This window comes from Mycteria americana, chromosome 19, assembly GCF_035582795.1.
Source record: "Mycteria americana isolate JAX WOST 10 ecotype Jacksonville Zoo and Gardens chromosome 19, USCA_MyAme_1.0, whole genome shotgun sequence".
Classification (NCBI taxonomy): Eukaryota; Metazoa; Chordata; class Aves; order Ciconiiformes; family Ciconiidae; genus Mycteria; species Mycteria americana.
Window position 1 is genome coordinate 2441718 of NC_134383.1, and position 17133 is coordinate 2458850.

The 17133-nt window shown below is 44.3% G+C and overlaps 2 protein-coding genes across 4 annotated transcripts in view; both read right to left on the reverse strand.

The window, feature by feature from the left end:
• Positions 1-654: 654 nt before the first annotated feature.
• Positions 655-10177, reverse strand: DLAT (dihydrolipoamide S-acetyltransferase). The gene is made up of 14 exons (XM_075521306.1): positions 9817-10177; positions 9164-9265; positions 8690-8814; positions 8415-8571; positions 7132-7258; positions 6573-6760; positions 5892-6054; positions 5593-5660; positions 4732-4821; positions 4531-4638; positions 3860-3975; positions 3411-3573; positions 3111-3247; positions 655-2115 (listed from the first exon to the last, which is right to left on the reverse strand). Exons 1-14 carry the CDS (start codon positions 10060-10062, stop codon positions 1986-1988), a joined length of 1920 nt encoding a protein of 639 aa, XP_075377421.1. The 5' UTR covers positions 10063-10177; the 3' UTR covers positions 655-1985.
• A 947-nt stretch (positions 10178-11124) lies between these two features.
• DIXDC1 (DIX domain containing 1) overlaps positions 11125-17133 on the reverse strand; it is a 44746-nt gene continuing 38737 nt past the window's right edge. For 2 of the 3 annotated variants that reach the window (XM_075521063.1, XM_075521062.1), the window contains 3 exons: positions 16075-16183; positions 15406-15514; positions 11125-14485 (listed from right to left, as the gene is read on the reverse strand). In XM_075521063.1, the coding sequence (XP_075377178.1) occupies positions 14405-14485; positions 15406-15514; positions 16075-16183 (299 nt within the window). In that variant the 3' untranslated portion in view covers positions 11125-14404. Of the gene's footprint in view, positions 14486-15405; positions 15515-16068; positions 16184-16587; positions 16774-17133 lie in introns of those variants that run through there. The other variant, XR_012778380.1, reaches the window with a different exon arrangement.

A 17133-nucleotide genomic window follows, 5' to 3' on the forward strand; every position in this document is an offset into this window, starting at 1 on the left:
AAGCAACTTAGAAGGCTGCATTGAAATACTCTTCAGTGGTTATAGTTGCAAGTTCAAGCTGAAATTCTATCACTGCATGAGCTGAGCTGGCCTGTTGCAGGATGCAAGCAGTACCAGAAGTCACTATCAGCACCCCAAGCACACGCACTGGATAGGATTTTTTGAGTTGCAAGTGTTCCAGAGTCTGACAGTCATTCAGAAAACATTTCCATAGGATAAACTATTTAGTGTTCTTACTGCAGGAAGAAAGTGAAAGGTGTCTGTAGCCAGAATTTGAGGTTCTGGTGAACACTGCAGCAAGGAAGCCAGGAAGATTAAAGTTCACTGCTGCATGATAGTAATAAAGCATGTATTATTTTGGAACATTTGTGATTACAACTTAAGGTTAATAGGGTGAGTTTCACTATCAGACTGAAAGGCTAAACAGCTCTGATTGTGCTATAGCAGTACAGTAAGCCACACACGACTGAATAGAAAAGCACTGGAACATGTTTTAGTAGTTGTCATTTCCAAACATTTAATAGAATGTAGGTTCACTAGAGCAAGTCTGGAACCAAGATATTTTAGATCATTAAAGAAAAACCAAAACCTTAATGCACTTTTTTTGCTTAAGCCAGGCATGAAAACCAGGTATCACAGCAACCAAACATTAAATAGTTCCCACAAAAATATTTAATTTCCACAGTATTTTCTTTCAATATCTTTAGTGAATTTTGTAGAACTTTACAGGAGACAGTACTTAATGCAATATACAGAATAACGGATCAGCTTTAACTTTTTCCTTTTTTTTTTAAACGTCTCCCCCCCTCTTTAATTCTCCTGGTCACTTTGTAATTACTACACAGTTGTCCTTTTTACATTAACATTTCCATGTGGAAAGTGGAATTTAAGAACGTTCAGCACTGCACCCCTTTCAGGATACAATGACTGGGGTAACTGGACACAAGTCCAACAAACTGTTGAAGCATTTTACATACAATATATACATGGATAGCACATTCTGCAGCTTACTGAGGCTGGGACAACATAGACAATTCAGGGAAGAACCACAGTACCAGTGACTAACTCAGAGCTTCCTACGTTAGAATGCCTGAAAAAAAATTCCAAACATTCGAGTCATCACATGATTAATATCCACTGATGGGAGTATTAGTGTGTGTGATTTGCCTATATTGGGTTCCAACACACAGATTCTCTTGAATGTTCTGCAAAACAGTTACTTCCATGGCATCATAGGCTGATACTAACTTAGCAAGAGGAATAGCAATTAAAGAGTTTTCATACAAAAAGCACATGTAAGTGAAAGTCCACAAGAAGACAGCACGTTCCCTGTGGTATCTGAGAGCTGTGACCCCACAGATATCAGTGCTCTTTCACCTTAAAGTGCTCAAAAGGGATCACATAGCTGAGAAGGTCCAGACCAGTGCCAAATTCCAAGAGAGATTTGGAATGCTAGCACTTGGCCTTTGAGAAACTATTCCCAGGCGCTTCAGTCCCTTAGTGCATCTGTCATACTCGCCCACCCCAGCAGGAGAACAGGATAATAAGGGAATTAACTTTCTACTAACTTGTACGTTTCAGTTACCATCTCATCTGAACTCCTGTGAAGAGATGTTTATAATTCAAATTTCTGAGAACACTGAGGTCATGAAATTGCTTGGTATGCACCCCCCTGTTCACCCTAGTTTAGAAGCAGATGGCAGTATGCATACTGCCTGGATTTTTAAATCTGGGATGCTTAACTCTGTTTTGGAAGAGTTTGCAAGTTAACTAACTGTATAAAAATACAGTATAGCTGTAATATTGCTCTGAAAAGCACTTCTGCAAACTTTTTCTGTACAGACTGGTAAAAACATTACCAGATAGTATAATACATATTTAAAATAAAAAAAGGAACTCTTTCAATAAGTCTGAACACTAAAGTCTAAATAGCTTGTTTAAAACAAAACAGTGTGACCCAGGAAAGTTTTGCTTGCATGGTTAAATTATAGCAGCATGGTTACTGGCTTTTCAAGGAAATTCTTGAATTCAGCAAGCCACTGTGCTCCAACTGCTCCGTCTACAACACGATGGTCACAGCTAAGTGTAACGGACATCACACTGGCCACATCAAATCTGAAAGAAAACAAAAAAAAAAGAAGAGAAAAAAAAAGGTTAACACAATCCTCTGCAAGTCAGCGCCGAGTCAGTGGCACTAATGAAGCAAAAAAGCTTTTATTGGAGAACCAGCAATAGCAGTTGGTGCTTGGTAACAGATGTTTCTCGCTGTGGACTTCTAAAAAAGATTACATTGGAGAGCAAATATTCATATATAGTATTCATTATATATTATACAATTAATATATTACATTTATTATAATATATTGTATATTATAATAATTATACTTTATAATATATTATAATAATAAATTTATAATATAATTATAAATTATTATAAATGTATTATAATATATTATATATTATAGATCATAATATTAATTTCTTTTCTACAATTAAGAAACACATTTGTATGTTCCCTTTAGGACAGGAAGCTCATCTTTCTTTGTATCACAAGAACAGCCCCACAGAATCAAAGAAAAAGAGCCATTTTACCCAGTAACCTCCAGCTTCCCCATGTGTCAGTGATAGATACCTAGGACTGTTAAGAAGTTTAAATAATCCTAAACATTCTCCTGGGTCTATGGTAGTTCAAGCTCCAAGCAAGGCAATATTGTATACCGGGCACTTGAATTATAATCCATCCCTTAGGTTTTCCTTAAATGCAAATTTAAGCAAGTTGTTGAACAGGAACAGGTGCCTAAACTGTTCAGGATCCCAGACTCCTTTCCACAGCTTAACCCTACCCCTCAAAGAAACAAACAGCCTTTCCTTAACTTGCAAGAATAAATGTATGGCAGATCATTCATCAGTCACTGCATTTCTCTTTAACACCTGTGTGACCCTTTTATACAAGACCTCACCGTACTTCTTCAGAAGGTACTGAAGCAGTATGTCAACAATTAATTTTATTTTTTTTAAATGATAATCTAATGGAAGTGTTAGAAAACTAGCCATTATTTCAAAGTTTGAATTCAGAAGCTCAGTATATGCAGAATCAGATGAATACTTACCCTTTCTCATTATCAGCTGGTACTAGCCTTTTCTCTGAGGAACCAACTGCAAGGATGCAGGCTTGAGGTGGATTGATTATGGCAGAGAAATTCTTAATCCCATACATTCCTAAATTGGAAATCGTGAAAGTACCACCCTACAAGAAAAACACATTCGTAGTCAAATTCACAAAAGCTGTTGCATGTGGAATATTAATGAACATGGCTGAAACATCACAAAATAGGCTTTGCTCATTCTGAGCATGGCGTCTGAACAGAAGTCAAGGGCAGCAATGTTTAACAGCAATCTGAGTTTCTCACCTGGAATTCATGAGGCTGAAGTTTACCTTCCCGGGCTTTAGTTGCCAAAGAAACCACATCCTTACTAATGGAAGCCAGGCCTTTTATATGTGCATTAAACACAATAGGGGTTATAAGCCCTGCAGGAGTACTAACTGCAACGCTAACATCCACTACGTGATTTCTGCAAGACACAAAGGAGATGCCAGTTACTCTAGCAAGGTAACGAAGAAAAAAATTTTCAAAACTGTTCAGACAACTCTAAATTAATACTAATTTTGCAACAATTATTTCAGCTTGCACACTAGCCTTAGACGCAAGGTTCTTAGCACTTTAACGAAAGCCCCTCAACCTTTGCATTATACCTGTTCCCCTCCCTCCTCAAAATCCCAGCAGAAGGTCTGCTATTTTGCCATGAACTCTCTACTGAACAAAGAAAGTTTCTGGCTTCGACCGTACCATAAACTTACTGCCTAATAACTGTATCCATCCATGAAGAATTTGCCTCAGGCACCTTCAAGCATGCCAGAGCAGAAGCTTTAATTATGAAGTCATTGACAGAAAGCTTAATGTTATCCGAGACTTCCTGTAAATAAAGAGATTTGAGGCATCAGTTTGTTTCTTACACATTACCTCAATTAACTTGGATAGTCACTGTCCTACAGCCTTGTTTAGAGAAAATGTTAGAAAACAATCACACTATTTGTAAGCATTAATATCTGAAGTGCTAAGATAATTTAGGAGGTGAATACATCTTCATAATTTAAGAAGGTACAATCTTTTTTAATGTCTGTCTTTCCCCAAACTTGGCTTACAATTATTATTTTGCTTAAATTTTCTACCCTTTTTACTCTTAAAAACCTTTTTTACCCTTTTGCCCTACTTTCCAGCTGGAAGAATTGAACAACACCAAGCAGAATACAAAGCGGCCCTCTTAGGGAAGTCAGAAATCAGTGCACAGTACCTGAGTAAAAAGTCTCATTCTGTCACAGACAGTCCAGAACCAATCCACAACAGGGAGAAAAGGCACTGAAAAGACTATTTTTTCCAAGCCAAAATGGCATATCACCAAAAAGCAGGGTGGGCAAACCTGTGACAGAATGCACCTTTTCCCCCAGCTTCCCCCCGCTAAATGCTTTACCTGATTGAGTTCTTTCCTTAGCACCAGTACTTCTCCCATGTTTATATCAACAGAGAGGTAGTAGTGAGGTATTGTTTGTTTAGACTGCATCAACCGCTGAGCAATGACCTGTGGGTATACAACAGAAGCGATGAAAATAGATCAGTTTGGAAAATTCATGACTGCAAATAATGATCTCGGAAAGGAATAAAATCTTCTTACCCTCCGAATGTTGCTGATAGGGATATCTGTGAAGGTCCCCACTGGTGCTGCTGCAACTGCAGCAGCTGCAGGAGCTGCCTCTGCTGGAGCCTGCAATCAGAGAAAGACAGCATAATTCACACTACTATGCAAATATCAATTGTACAGAATAATTCAGCATGTGGGACAAGTGCTGAGGCTAAGTTGCCTCTTGCTTAAGAGCAGCAGATATTTCTACTCTCTAGCCTAATCTCTCCAGTACCCACTAGGTTCTTTATAAGTCCTATATTCGATTATTAAATGTAGTACTTGAGTGGTTTAGAAACGCAACACTGATATACACTGCTATGAAGCTCCCAGAATAGCAAGTCCTGCTAGGTGGTTGTTTTACATACAGCAGAGAGGTATGCTAGAGGACCCTCTCAAACTGCACTCAGCCACATCCCTTCCAGCAGTACACAAACCAACACTTCCATCATCTCATATAAAAGACAAGCAATGGTATCAGAACAGATTTGTGGCAACAATGACAGCAGGCTATTGGTTCATAAGTCTGGCTTTCATTCTAATTGCCTCTTTTCAGCAATGTTAGATCAGTTGGGACTGGGCTGACCTCAATCCATAACAATGTAGCAATCAAATGAAGGGTTGGGAGTGCACATTTTTTTTTCCTCAGTGAAATACCAAACAGACAGATAAAGGAAGAAAGCTTCATCTGTGTTTCTGACAGGTTATGCTTTACAACCTAACAGTCACCATAGCGCACAGTGTCATAACCCAACCAATCCAGCAATAACAGTTCCATATAGTAACTGCATTTCTACAGAGTATTTCCATCACTATAATAAAATATCCATTCTTACAGATCTCAAGCCTACTCACTGGAACAACCTTTGGTGGCACAAATGACTCCACATCTTTCTTTGTGATTCTACCATCTGGTCCAGTACCTAAAAGCGTCAAAGAAAAACGTAAGAGGATTTCAATTATTTGCAACAGGGCATTGCTTCTAAAGGTACCAGTTTTATTCAACAGAGAGAAGTCCCTTAACACAACCTCTGGTGAGGACAGCTGCATCCTCAGGATGTTCCTGACAGGGAGGAGAGAAAAGTATAGGCAAGTATGTAGCTAGAGGGACAGACACTTGATAGTGAGAGCAAGGAAGCAGAAGGGCAACCTACCTTTCACTTGGGCAAGGTCAATTCCTTTTTCTGCTGCCATTTTCTTTGCCAGGGGACTAACCAGGATCCTTCCTTTCCGGGGAGGTGGCCCAGCTGTGGGGACTGCTGGACTGGAAGGAACAGCAGGCTGGGGAGGAGGAACAGCAGCAGGAGTTGCCACCACCTTAACAGAAGAATCAAAGCCATTAGTTTCAGGATCATTCAGCAAAAGCTTTGAAGGTACAGCAAGAGAACAGGACCATCTAATTACCAGTCAAGAGAATAGCAAAAATAGTCACTAATCTGAAAGAATTTTCATATTCAGAAAAGTTTCCCAGTGCCAGAAATTAAATCAGAAGCTTCTTGCGAAGGAGGCCAACTAAGCTGCTGAACTATACACCAAAACCAAGGTGAAATAAATAACTTATGCTCCCAGTTTTCAAGGATAAGGCATTAGAACTGGCACAAGCAACAGGCTGGAGAATAGATCATAATGAATGACTATCTGCTCCAGTTTTTGGAGGACAAACTAGCGATCACTTCTGAGGTCACCTATCACCAACACATGCATTAGCCTTGCATTCACAGAGTCATAAACCTTGTTGGAGCTAGGGCTTCACACTGTCAAACCAGCAGAAGAGTTCAGATCAGACCTCTTAATGGTCCCCATAACTTCTCTCACATGCTAAGAATGGTCCTTACTAGTGGAGGAGGAGGAGGAGGAGCTTGTGCCTTCATGTCAGTTACCGCAGTGTCCTGGTAGTCAGCAAAGGCTGGAATATCAGACTCTTTCTCCACAATGATGCAGAGAGCTGCTCCTAATGGCACATCTCTTGTTCCTTCAGGCACCAATATTTTTGCCAAGTAGCCTTCCTCCTGCACTTCGAAGCCTGTAAGGGAAAGAAACAAAACTAGTTTGGTGCCTGATACAGCTGAAGAGTTCCTCTAAATGCTGCTTCTAAAGACTTCAGTACCCAAAGCCCTGTCCTATATTTCGTAGGCAAGAGAATCCTTTTCAGTGCAACTAGTAGGGAAACACGTCCATGCACTGTACATTCTTAAGAATGATTGATGAAGAAATAGAAGCATTTTTAGGAGCTCCAATGTTTAGCTCTCCAATGGAATGAGAAGTTAACAAAACTTGTTTTAGTTGCCCCACAGCTTCACATTCTGAGCAGCCATAACAGTTAGCACAGAGGCTACTCTGGATCCTCCCCTTTTAAGGGCACCTCATCCATTCTTGGATTTGGAGTTGACTCACCTATTGTGGCTTTATCTGTCTCAATTTCTGCCAGTAAGTCTCCCTCATTCAGTTTCTCTCCGACCTTCTTCTCCCATCGCTGCACTGTGCCCATTGTCATGGTAGGTGACAGGGCAGGGAGAGTGACCTGTGAAGACAGAGAATACAAGAGAATCCAATTCTGGTAATCCAAATGGAACAGGAACACAGTTTTAACTCCTGACTAAATGATGCCAACCTAAAGAAGTAGCCAGCCTTTAATGCACTCCTAGATCTGGCTCCATTACAGCAAAGCACAGTGCTGTCCCATATTGCTAGTTTGGCTTCTTTTATCAAGGCCTAAGCAAGAAAGCAAGCAAAAGCAAAGAGCAAAAAAAACTAATTATCAAAATAATTACCACCATCGCATTGGGAGCGTCTTGCAGCTGCTATCTGCAAGGCTAAAAGGAAGACTAAAGCAAGTCACTTTGTCTGTGACAAACAGGTTTGGCCCCTTTAAAAGCTATACACACTTGTCTTCCAACAAGCACTCAAAGATGCTGTAGGTTTGCACGTGCATATTGCTGTGCAACAAATACAGCACATGTGAGTACAGAGCAAAACTGCACAGATAAAGCAAGCAGTGGGAAGTAAGCAAATTTAGTAGCTAAACCACAAGTCACATTAAGAAGCCTTTAATTAATTCTTTGTTCAGTTACTGACTTTGCGTAACATCTCAGACAAATCAGTTCCCACATGTAGAATGAGATTTAGTATTTCAGATTTTCTTTTTCAAAGGAACGTCACAGAAGTATCCCGCTACAGAGTGCTCAAATACAACAACAGTGGATGTACGCTTCAATATCTAAGCAAGGTAAAAAGATTATCCACAAATACAACTTGTTATTAGTCACCCACAAACACATCTAGTGTGTTCATCAGGGTATCACAGACTTGAGTTCTGCTCCAAGATATAAACAGAGCCTTCAGAGCTTATTCACACTTAGCATAAGGTCTTTTTATACCAGAACTGTCCAAATAATGCAAATGTAGCAGGTTTTTCTAGACAGCATAACAATCCTAGAGAGACAAGTCTCTCCTCTACTAGCAGCTGGGCTGCTAAAAGTTTTCTGAAAAAAGCTTTCTAGGACCTCCCCAAACACCTGCTTTAAGCATGCAACAATTCAAGTGGCACACACTCCTGCAATTATAGCTAATAACTTCCCACTCCAGATAGTATTTATGACAAAATGCCCTAGAGCTAGCAATACCAAAGACAGAAAAAGAGTGCAACAAGCCTTAAATCATCAGCAGTGCTCTCTTACCTGCATATGAGGAGGGTAAGAGCTGCCAGGAGCCTGAGGAGAAGGCTGAGCTGGTGGTGAGGGAGCTGCAGCTTGAGGAGGAGGCACTGAGGCTGCAGGTGGGGCAGACGCTGCAGAATCCAGAGTATAATTTTTAAAGGCATCAACATGTTCAGGCCTAGAAAAAAACACAGAACCGCAAAACCAGTCAGATGACTATCTCTAAGCCTTTCACATAAGGCATCCAAGAAGCCCCAAGAGAGAAAATTCAACTCAAGGGTTAGCAAAATACATACTTTTCTACTGTGATACATATTATGGCCCCAATAGGAACATCTCTTGTTCCTTCTGGCACCAGGATCTTGGCCAAGTAGCATTCCTCCATGCTCTCAAAGCCAACTGTTGCTTTGTCTGTCTCCACCTTTAAGAGAGAAGAGGGTATCATTATGGCAACAGAAAAGACCAATATGCTCATAGCCTTCCAGTCTGATAGTGTAGGGTCACAACACACACAATTCTGGAAAAATCATCCTGTAGCACCAGCTCTAGGAAAGTATGCTCTCAAACAGATTAAGTGCTGCTCCTGCTCAGAAAGAGGAAAAGCAGCAACCAGCTTTGAAAGGCTGTTAGCCACTTGTTCCCAACAGCACCTGTTCGGATCTGTGATATTGAACCCAAGATCTGTGTTCAAGTGAGGGCAACCAGGGACAGAACCCAGGATGCACATGCAGCTCATTAAAAATGCAGCATAGCCTGTGTCCCCAGGATACCTCTGCTATGAGCTCCCCTTCACCGATCTTGTCGCCCTCCTTCTTTTCCCAGCGTGCAATGGTGCCCATCTGCATCGTGGGGGACAGCGCTGGCAAGGCCACCTGTGAGAAATAGGGCAGTATTACAGCCTTAACAATAGGAACCCCACATACAGGGGGGAGATTGATCCTCAGCACAGCCTGGGACAGGGGGGCACAAAGGAGAGCCTACCTGCAAATCCCCAGCAGGCCAGGACCACCTCCAACCTGCTGGTAAGATGCCAGGGCAAACCAATACTGGGGTGCTGAGATGGGGCTGACCATGAAAAGGAGAAGCTGCGCCAGGGGACCGAGAGAGGTACAGGGAAAAAGGACTAGTGGTGAAGCAGGTAGTACCTGATGACAGTAACAGGGACTTGGGGCAGGATGGCGGCAAGGGTATGAGAACCGCGGCAGTAGGGAGGGAACTGAAATTCCCCGGGGCAAATTGAGCTGCCCAGTGAGGGGAAGCAAGACCGAAAAGAGAAAGCGAAGAGGCTGCCCCCGAAGCGGGGGGGAGGACGACACAGGAGTCTGTCCTCTGGGGGACCCCAGTGGCTATAGGGGCAGGAACACCAGGGGGTATGGAGGGCACCCAGGCTGCCTAGGATGGGGGGGAGGGGGGAGCCTCTCACCTTCTGGTGTGCTGGGAGACTGCAGCAGCGGCACGGGACGAGCCGGGGCCAGGCAGGAGGCAGCAGGAGCCCGCCAGTCCGGTGCATGGGGCCGCCCCACGCTGGGCCGCGGCACAGCGGCACAGCCCCAACCCCCACCGTCGCGCCGCGGCCGGCCCCAGCGGCACTGAGCGCTCGGCAGCTCCGCACCAGACCAGGAGCTCCCGCCGCGCCCCGGCCTACGCGTCGCGCCAACACCCGCCACATGCTGGAGCCGGAGCCGCGGGCCCGCCGCCGCCGCTCGGTGACCTCCTCCGTCCGAGCACGGCGCCGCACAGCCCCGCGCGACACTGCCGCGCTGCCGTAAAGCGCGGCGGACGGCGGGGCGGCACCGCCGTGTGATGGCGTCGCAGGGGCTGCGAGGCCGCACTGCGCAGCGGCGGGACGGCCTGGGGAGGCACTGCGGGGGGCGGGGGGAGGCGGGGGCTGACGCGGCCGTAGGAGCCCAGCCCAGGCAGGGGAGGCTACTTGGGGCCGTCCCTCGCGGTCTGTCCCAAGGCCGCAGCGCGTAGCGGTCCAGTGTGCCCCCGCGGAGGGCAGAGCTGCCGGAAGCTCCTCGGGGCACTTGGAAGACACACGCGTCCTTACCGCCTCGTAATGCTGCACGCCGGCACGGCCCAGCGCTTCCGCAGCCTCGCGGCCTCAGAAGAGGGGGGAGAAGCTGGGCTGGTGGAGGGTACAGCCTCGTGGTTCACATCAGTGACAGGAGCTTGTCCAGCAGTGAGGAAAATGGGGCTGTAGCCAAACCTGTACATCATACCTCTGTGCCATACCCACCCAAATTGCAACAGGCCCTCTTGGATTCTCCTTGTCACTATCACCTGGCTTAGACTTTGGCAAGATCCCAGTTCTGTACGGGGTCATATGAATCCAGAAGCTATTCTGTGCAGTGGTTGTGATGACAGCATCTGCATGGGATTCAGCAGCACAAGTTCCCCCAACCAAAGGCTGCCCCTAGGCTTTGAACGTAATGGCGTTCTGTCAAGGGGTCAGAAAGCAGAACGGCAAAGTGCCATACGCAATAAAATGCCATTGCTGCTGTTTTAGCCATGCTAACTGATTTAGGAGTGGCTGCTCCTAAGCATACAAGACTTGCCTTGACGGAGCTTAGCCAGCTACAGCAGTTTACACAACCTTAGGGGCAGAAGCAGTGAAATTTGCTATCACCAAGGCAGCTGAGCAGAGCTTATGTTTCAATTTTGTATTGTTCACATCAATTTTAAAAGTAAATGTAAATTTTACTAACACGCTGAGCCTGCTCTTCAGGGCACGTGATTCTAAGTCTGCTACTCTCACAAGTCTCAGAAAATACATGCTTTCCTAAAACATTGTGGAAAAGTGATCGAAAAGGTTTTCTCCAGGACCAATAAGAGGCTAACTTTAAGCACTCCAAGTGATTTACGCACTGTATCCCTATCTGTGCCTTCTCACTCCAAAGCCATCTTCCCCTTCACAAGCACTGAACAGACTCAGGTTGCAAACCCCATTTTATTGAGATAACTGCTTGGTCCGCTAATCCAAGGTTTATCCAGTCAGGTATGTCTGCTTTAGATGTACAGATAAAGCTACACTTTCCTAGCCTAACTGCCCTTTCTAAGTGATGAATGCAAACATCAGAGTGTCTATGAAAATATAATTTTACACATAGCATGTATGTTACATAAGCAAGTTACAAGTATGGGAATAGGAAAGTAACTTTCTTCAAAGTTGGACAGAAATAAACAGATTCAAACCAGTGAAAGACGCAAGTCCTGGGTATGATATTAAGAACATATCCCCAGAATAAATCCACTGAAGTCAGTGTTAGAGCAGTGCCAAACTAATTTAAAAGCAACATCTTTTGCTTTTATCAGAGAGAAACATCTGGCCAACAGCTTTTCCACCTGATACCTCTTATCCCCATGCCTAATATTCCTTACCTCCTCCAGACCCCCATCTGTCAATCATGCAAAGGTGAAAAGTCTGAAGAAGGCTGCAGTATCAATACAGAAATAAAGCTGAACCCAAACTGTGCAAGGGATAGAGCTTATCAGAGAAGCAGTCCTTCAGCTTCAGTGACAGCAATTCTACCTTCACTATCACAGAGGAGAGCTGCATATAGGAACCCAAGAACAGAGCATTGCTATCAGTTCTGTCTCAGGGAATGTCTTCTTTTGTCCTAGCTTACATGCTATGTTAGCATGGATGAGAGGTACATGACTGCCAGACCCAAAAAGCAAGCCTTTTGTCCAGTCTTGTTCCTTCCCAAACATAGCCCATTCTTGCTCTGGAGAGCATGTGCTTCCATATAGGGTTCAGTCCTTGGCTCTCTGGTAACAGTAAGCATATTAACTAACCACAGTCACATTTATCTGAACTGATCTAAGAACAAGAACAGGCTGTCTCCTGTATCAACTAACAACTATTTTCTTCATGGGAAAACTGGATAGCTATGGGCAAGGCTGGATTGAAGCCTTATCCATTAGAAGCTCTGATCATATTAACAGCTTCCTGGGTCTTCAGTGCTCCAAAACCAAACTGCTCATCTTTGAGTATAAGAGAAGGATATGGGACTGGTAACTACAGACCTTGAAAATTGTCTTAATTTTCTCCATAAAATTCTAGCCTGGGAGCATGGCTCTTGCTGAAATAAAATTGATGAGTAAAACCTGAAGAAAGAAACACTTGAGAAAAATTTGCAATTCAAATACAATCAATTTCAGTATAACAACCCCATACTCTCTTTACCAACCCACTAGAGATCATGCAACAGAGAAACTATTTCCAGGGAGGAAGAAAATCTTTCTTTTCCAAAAGAGATGTATTGCCCCCCTGCAGCCCATTGATGAACTTGTTCATTGATGAACTTTCCTACTGATGTCTGTAAGGAGAAAATCACCATAACAAATTGTTCAGAGCAGGAGGCATGTTGTCTTGTGCCAATGTGGCAGAGAGCAACCTAAGAGCCTTGAGCTACCTCCTGGACAGAGGAGCAATGAGCAAATAAATAGTATTGTTGCTGCCTATTAAAGCTGGCAAAAATGTAAAACCCAGTAGGAACTAGCTGGATTTCCATAGTAAAATAAAGTTATGAGCCCAGTGTTGTGTTAACAGGAGACGATACAAAACAACTCAGCATCCACTAGAAAATGAGTAAAACACAGTATAATGCGTGCAGAAATATACAGAAAGCACTTGAACTAGTATAAAAATACCCACAGTCCTCAGACAAATGTAAACTGGTACAAAATAATTCCAAGAACAGGAACATGTTTACAAAAGGACATGTTAATATAAAACAGTAAAACCAGGTTCATCCTCTCCCAGCCTCATGCACAGCACACACAGTCCACAGAAGGGCCACACATACCAAGAATAAGCAGTGCCTTGACTTGCCTTTTGACATAAGTCATCTGTGTCTGCTGCACATCGCAGCCAGCACTCTGGAAGTACAGCTGACTGGCAGCAGAAAGGCAGAGACAGGCAATGCAGAAACAAAACACCCACAAAACCAAAAAGAAAAACCCACCCTCAGGGATTTTAGGGCTTGTTCTTTCCCTGGCAGTCATTTCCTGATCCTTCAGGCACCCCAGGAGCAGGCATACCAGGGAACTGATGGGGTTTATTCTACTGATGTGGATAAGTGTTTGGTGGCCCTGGCAATGAGTGGACAGCAGCACACAGTGGTGCCTGTGCACAGGAGGTGACAAACTGCCTTGCTGAAAGAAGAGAGGGCAGGAGTGCAGGAAAAGAGGCTCAACAAGGAGAGGCGTTGTAATTACCTCAGGGAAGCAGCTGATTCCAGCTCTCCTGCAAATAAAATCTGTCAGCAAATAAGCAAGCACCAAGATCTCACAGTCCCCATGGCAACAAAGGAAACCCAAAGGGCCTCAGAAGTGAGTACAGCTTTGGAGAGCAAGTGGGAAAAGCAGAGCTAGGAAATGGAAGCCTAAGTTGGGGAGAAAGGGAGCTTTGCCAAGCTGGTGATCTTTGCTTTATGCATAAAACCTCCAGAAGACTGTATTCCCTCCCCAGGTCGGATTTCTATGCTGTCATTCTGGAACGTCCAGAAAGTTCACTCTGCTCCTGTAGCATGTGCAAGTCCAGGACCAAAGTTGGTCAAACCTTCAGCTCACATAATCTAGCGGCTTCTTCTGACTCATGAAGGCAAAGCTTCACATTTTTGCCATCTGTGCAGATTTATGTAATACCATGTAGAAGAAACCAGACTTGAAATGCCCAGATCACAGTCTGCAGCACATATTGCAGAAATGGAGAAGTAGTGGAAGGGAGCAATGCATCATTAAGGCCTTCAGGGTTTAGTTGACAGGACAAAGCAAGGTGTTTCTTTCCCACAGACCTGTCATTTCAGTCTCAGAACACTGTCTGCATTTGGCCATGGAAAGTCAGATGCCAGGCACCCACGCACACGTGTATTACCCGTTGTTTACAGAGAAGTCCTTTTTTGGCAGCAGTAATTTGACTCCTTCCAGCACACATGCTTTTTGGTCATTCTTTGAGCTCAGCAGCCAGTTACAGGTTTCCATAGTGACAAGACTTAAAAGCTTGATTAATTCTCCCCGTGGTCTTCTTCCACCCAGGCCACAATTTTCCCCTCCCAACCAGGAATGATGTCATCATCACGGAATACCTACAGAAAAAGGGAGTCCAGTCATGTCTGGAGTCTGGACACCACTCTTCTACAGTGTGAGTAGCGTAAGAGGCAGGCATCAAATCAGAGATCCTAGCTCAGGTTTCACTAAACAGCCCAGAGAACATGTACCTCATGCATCATTCACGTGTCTGAGTAATCTTTTCAGGTTTTAGGTAAAAAATAGATTAGGCCCCTTCTTTAACCAGTAACTGTCAAGTTTATTATTTTACCTTTCCTGTCAAAAACATGCCAATAAAGACAGGAAATCTGCCTTTTCTGATCTAGACTACAATCTCCAGCTGTTTCTGCAGAATGTCTACCTAAGTCAGCTGACTGTTCCCAGGGAGGGTAACCCTTTGCACTTGTCTTAATTTGTGAAACAGGAACTATCCCAATAACTTTTAATGAATCCAATCCACACCAACACCAGCCTGAGCATAAACAGGGCTGTAATGCAGTACACAAAGGAAAAAATGCCACAAACCAGTTGTCTCTGAAACACCTTTAGAAGAAAGTAGGAGAATGTTTTTTGAATAAGCCACATTTGCCTGAAGTGTCTCTCATTGCAACAGGCCCCCTCACTTGAAGGGCTAGAAGCATAGTCTGGGTTTTCGCCTGGTGTCCCCTGAGCAATGCTGTGTCACAGACTGTCTTTGCCAATAACCAGCTCTTTGCCCAGGGGGCTCTGCAACCCCCAGGCAATTGCCATCACATTCATGTAACTGCTCTGGCTGGGGATGAAAACATCCCATTTTAGCACCTTACAAGAGGAGCTTAATCTAAAGTTATGAAAATAGGCAGTCTTTTGGGGAGCAAGTTCAAAGATTTAATTAGTTTAGAAGTGAGGTGACCACGGTCTCCAGGGTTGTGTGGTAACACTGAACCCAAAGCGGCTGATAGCTAAATTCCACACTTACCTCTTCCTTGACTGTGCCAAACTCTGGATCCAGGGCTTTGAAGTGGTACCGGTGGGTTCCTTCCCGATCAATAGCTACCTTAAAATCCTTCAGAGTCACTTCCCCTAACCTGCAAGGGAAGAGTTTGGCACTATCCCATGGCACACCGTTACCAGATTTAGCTCAAGTATTACTACATGGCATGCAGAGCCACGGCACAAGTCTAGCTAGGCATGTGGCTCTCTAGCCACAGGGATGTGAAGAGTGTGCCCCTCCAGGAACACACCTGTCAAGCCCAGGGCCCTCTTCAGAGGAAGAGTTGCCTTCTGGTTTACTAAGAACCACCTCAAAACAGCCTTTTCCACTTTCCCTTTTGCACTGACAACCATAGTTGTTTTGACAGGAGCGTCGTGCACTACATACCACAATAGAACTGCTTGGCTGCTTTCTCTTGCTCTTGGAAGTTAATAAAAAAAGGAGGTGAATCTCTTAGAGCCCTAACACAAATGCATCAGCTAGGGGACTGCTTTACACAGTTTTTCCCAGACAATGGTGTGAAATCCAATGCCCAAGTTAATGCACAGCAAACCTATGGTACTGGTGACCGTACCCAGAAGAAATCAAGACTAATGCATTAAGGGGAACATGCACCTCCCGCATCAGTGTCAGCAAGGCAAAGCCACACCTCACCTCTTTGGTATGTTGACCATGAAAGGTGTGAGGGAGCGGTCAGTGAAGTACAACACTTTGGTGCAGGCACTGGTGCTCATCATGGGTGTGCTGTGAGAATGAGGCAGTTCTGCAAAGAAAAGAGCACAATCATTGGGGAACAGCCTGTCTCCTGCCACCACAGGAGGCAAAAGGGGTGGTCTTAGCAAATTTGCCATCACAGCAGAGAACCTGGTGATGGGAAGAGATTCTTAGGAGGGTGGCTAATCATCCCTGTTGGGAAGGGCCAGGTATTCCCCTGCTTACTGGAAAACTTTGCCTTTTAAGGTAGGGTCACCATCCAACTGTGTTGTTAGCATGGAAGATTTGCCTAGCACTGTCCTCCAGGATTACTGTCCCATCCACAGAGGGGCTCGCTGCCACCATCTACTTCACAGACACTCTATTTACTACCTCAGCAGTGACAGGAGAATCTTTCTGGAAAAGAAAATGACTGAACAGTACCCCCTCCAGTACAGCTACATTATCACTTGCCTTCACTTGCAGATGGGTAGAGCAGGATGAAGTGACTGATCATCATCAAGGCAAAAGGTTATCTGTCTCCTCCCCATCTTCCCATTCTAGTTGGCCAGGATAGGTGTTTGTGCATGGATTTTTCTTTGCTCATTTGTGTTTCTCTCTCTCTGGCTACTGCCTTGTTTCCTGCTTCCCTGCAATGTGCTGTGCCAAAAGGTGAAGCAGAGGAAGGTTCACACTGAATGACTCTATAGTTTTAAGATTCCTAGCATGCAGAAAACGTTATGGACATTTAAGAAGTCTTTGGAGCCACCTCTTAGAGCTCTTTACACCTGAGATATTCTACATTTGTGGCTGCACAACTCAATTGTCCTGCTGCAGTGGAGGGGGATGGGGTCTGCTAAAGGGAGAGGTACAGTTTGCACGCAGAGAACACATGACTGCGGCTGCTCTAAAAACTGCAGTTTATGGGAAAGGAGGGAGAACCCAGCAAATCCTCCCCACGACCCACTTCAGGCTTCTGAGTTCCTCTCCTACCTTCCTCCACATCTTGTACCTCCAGGC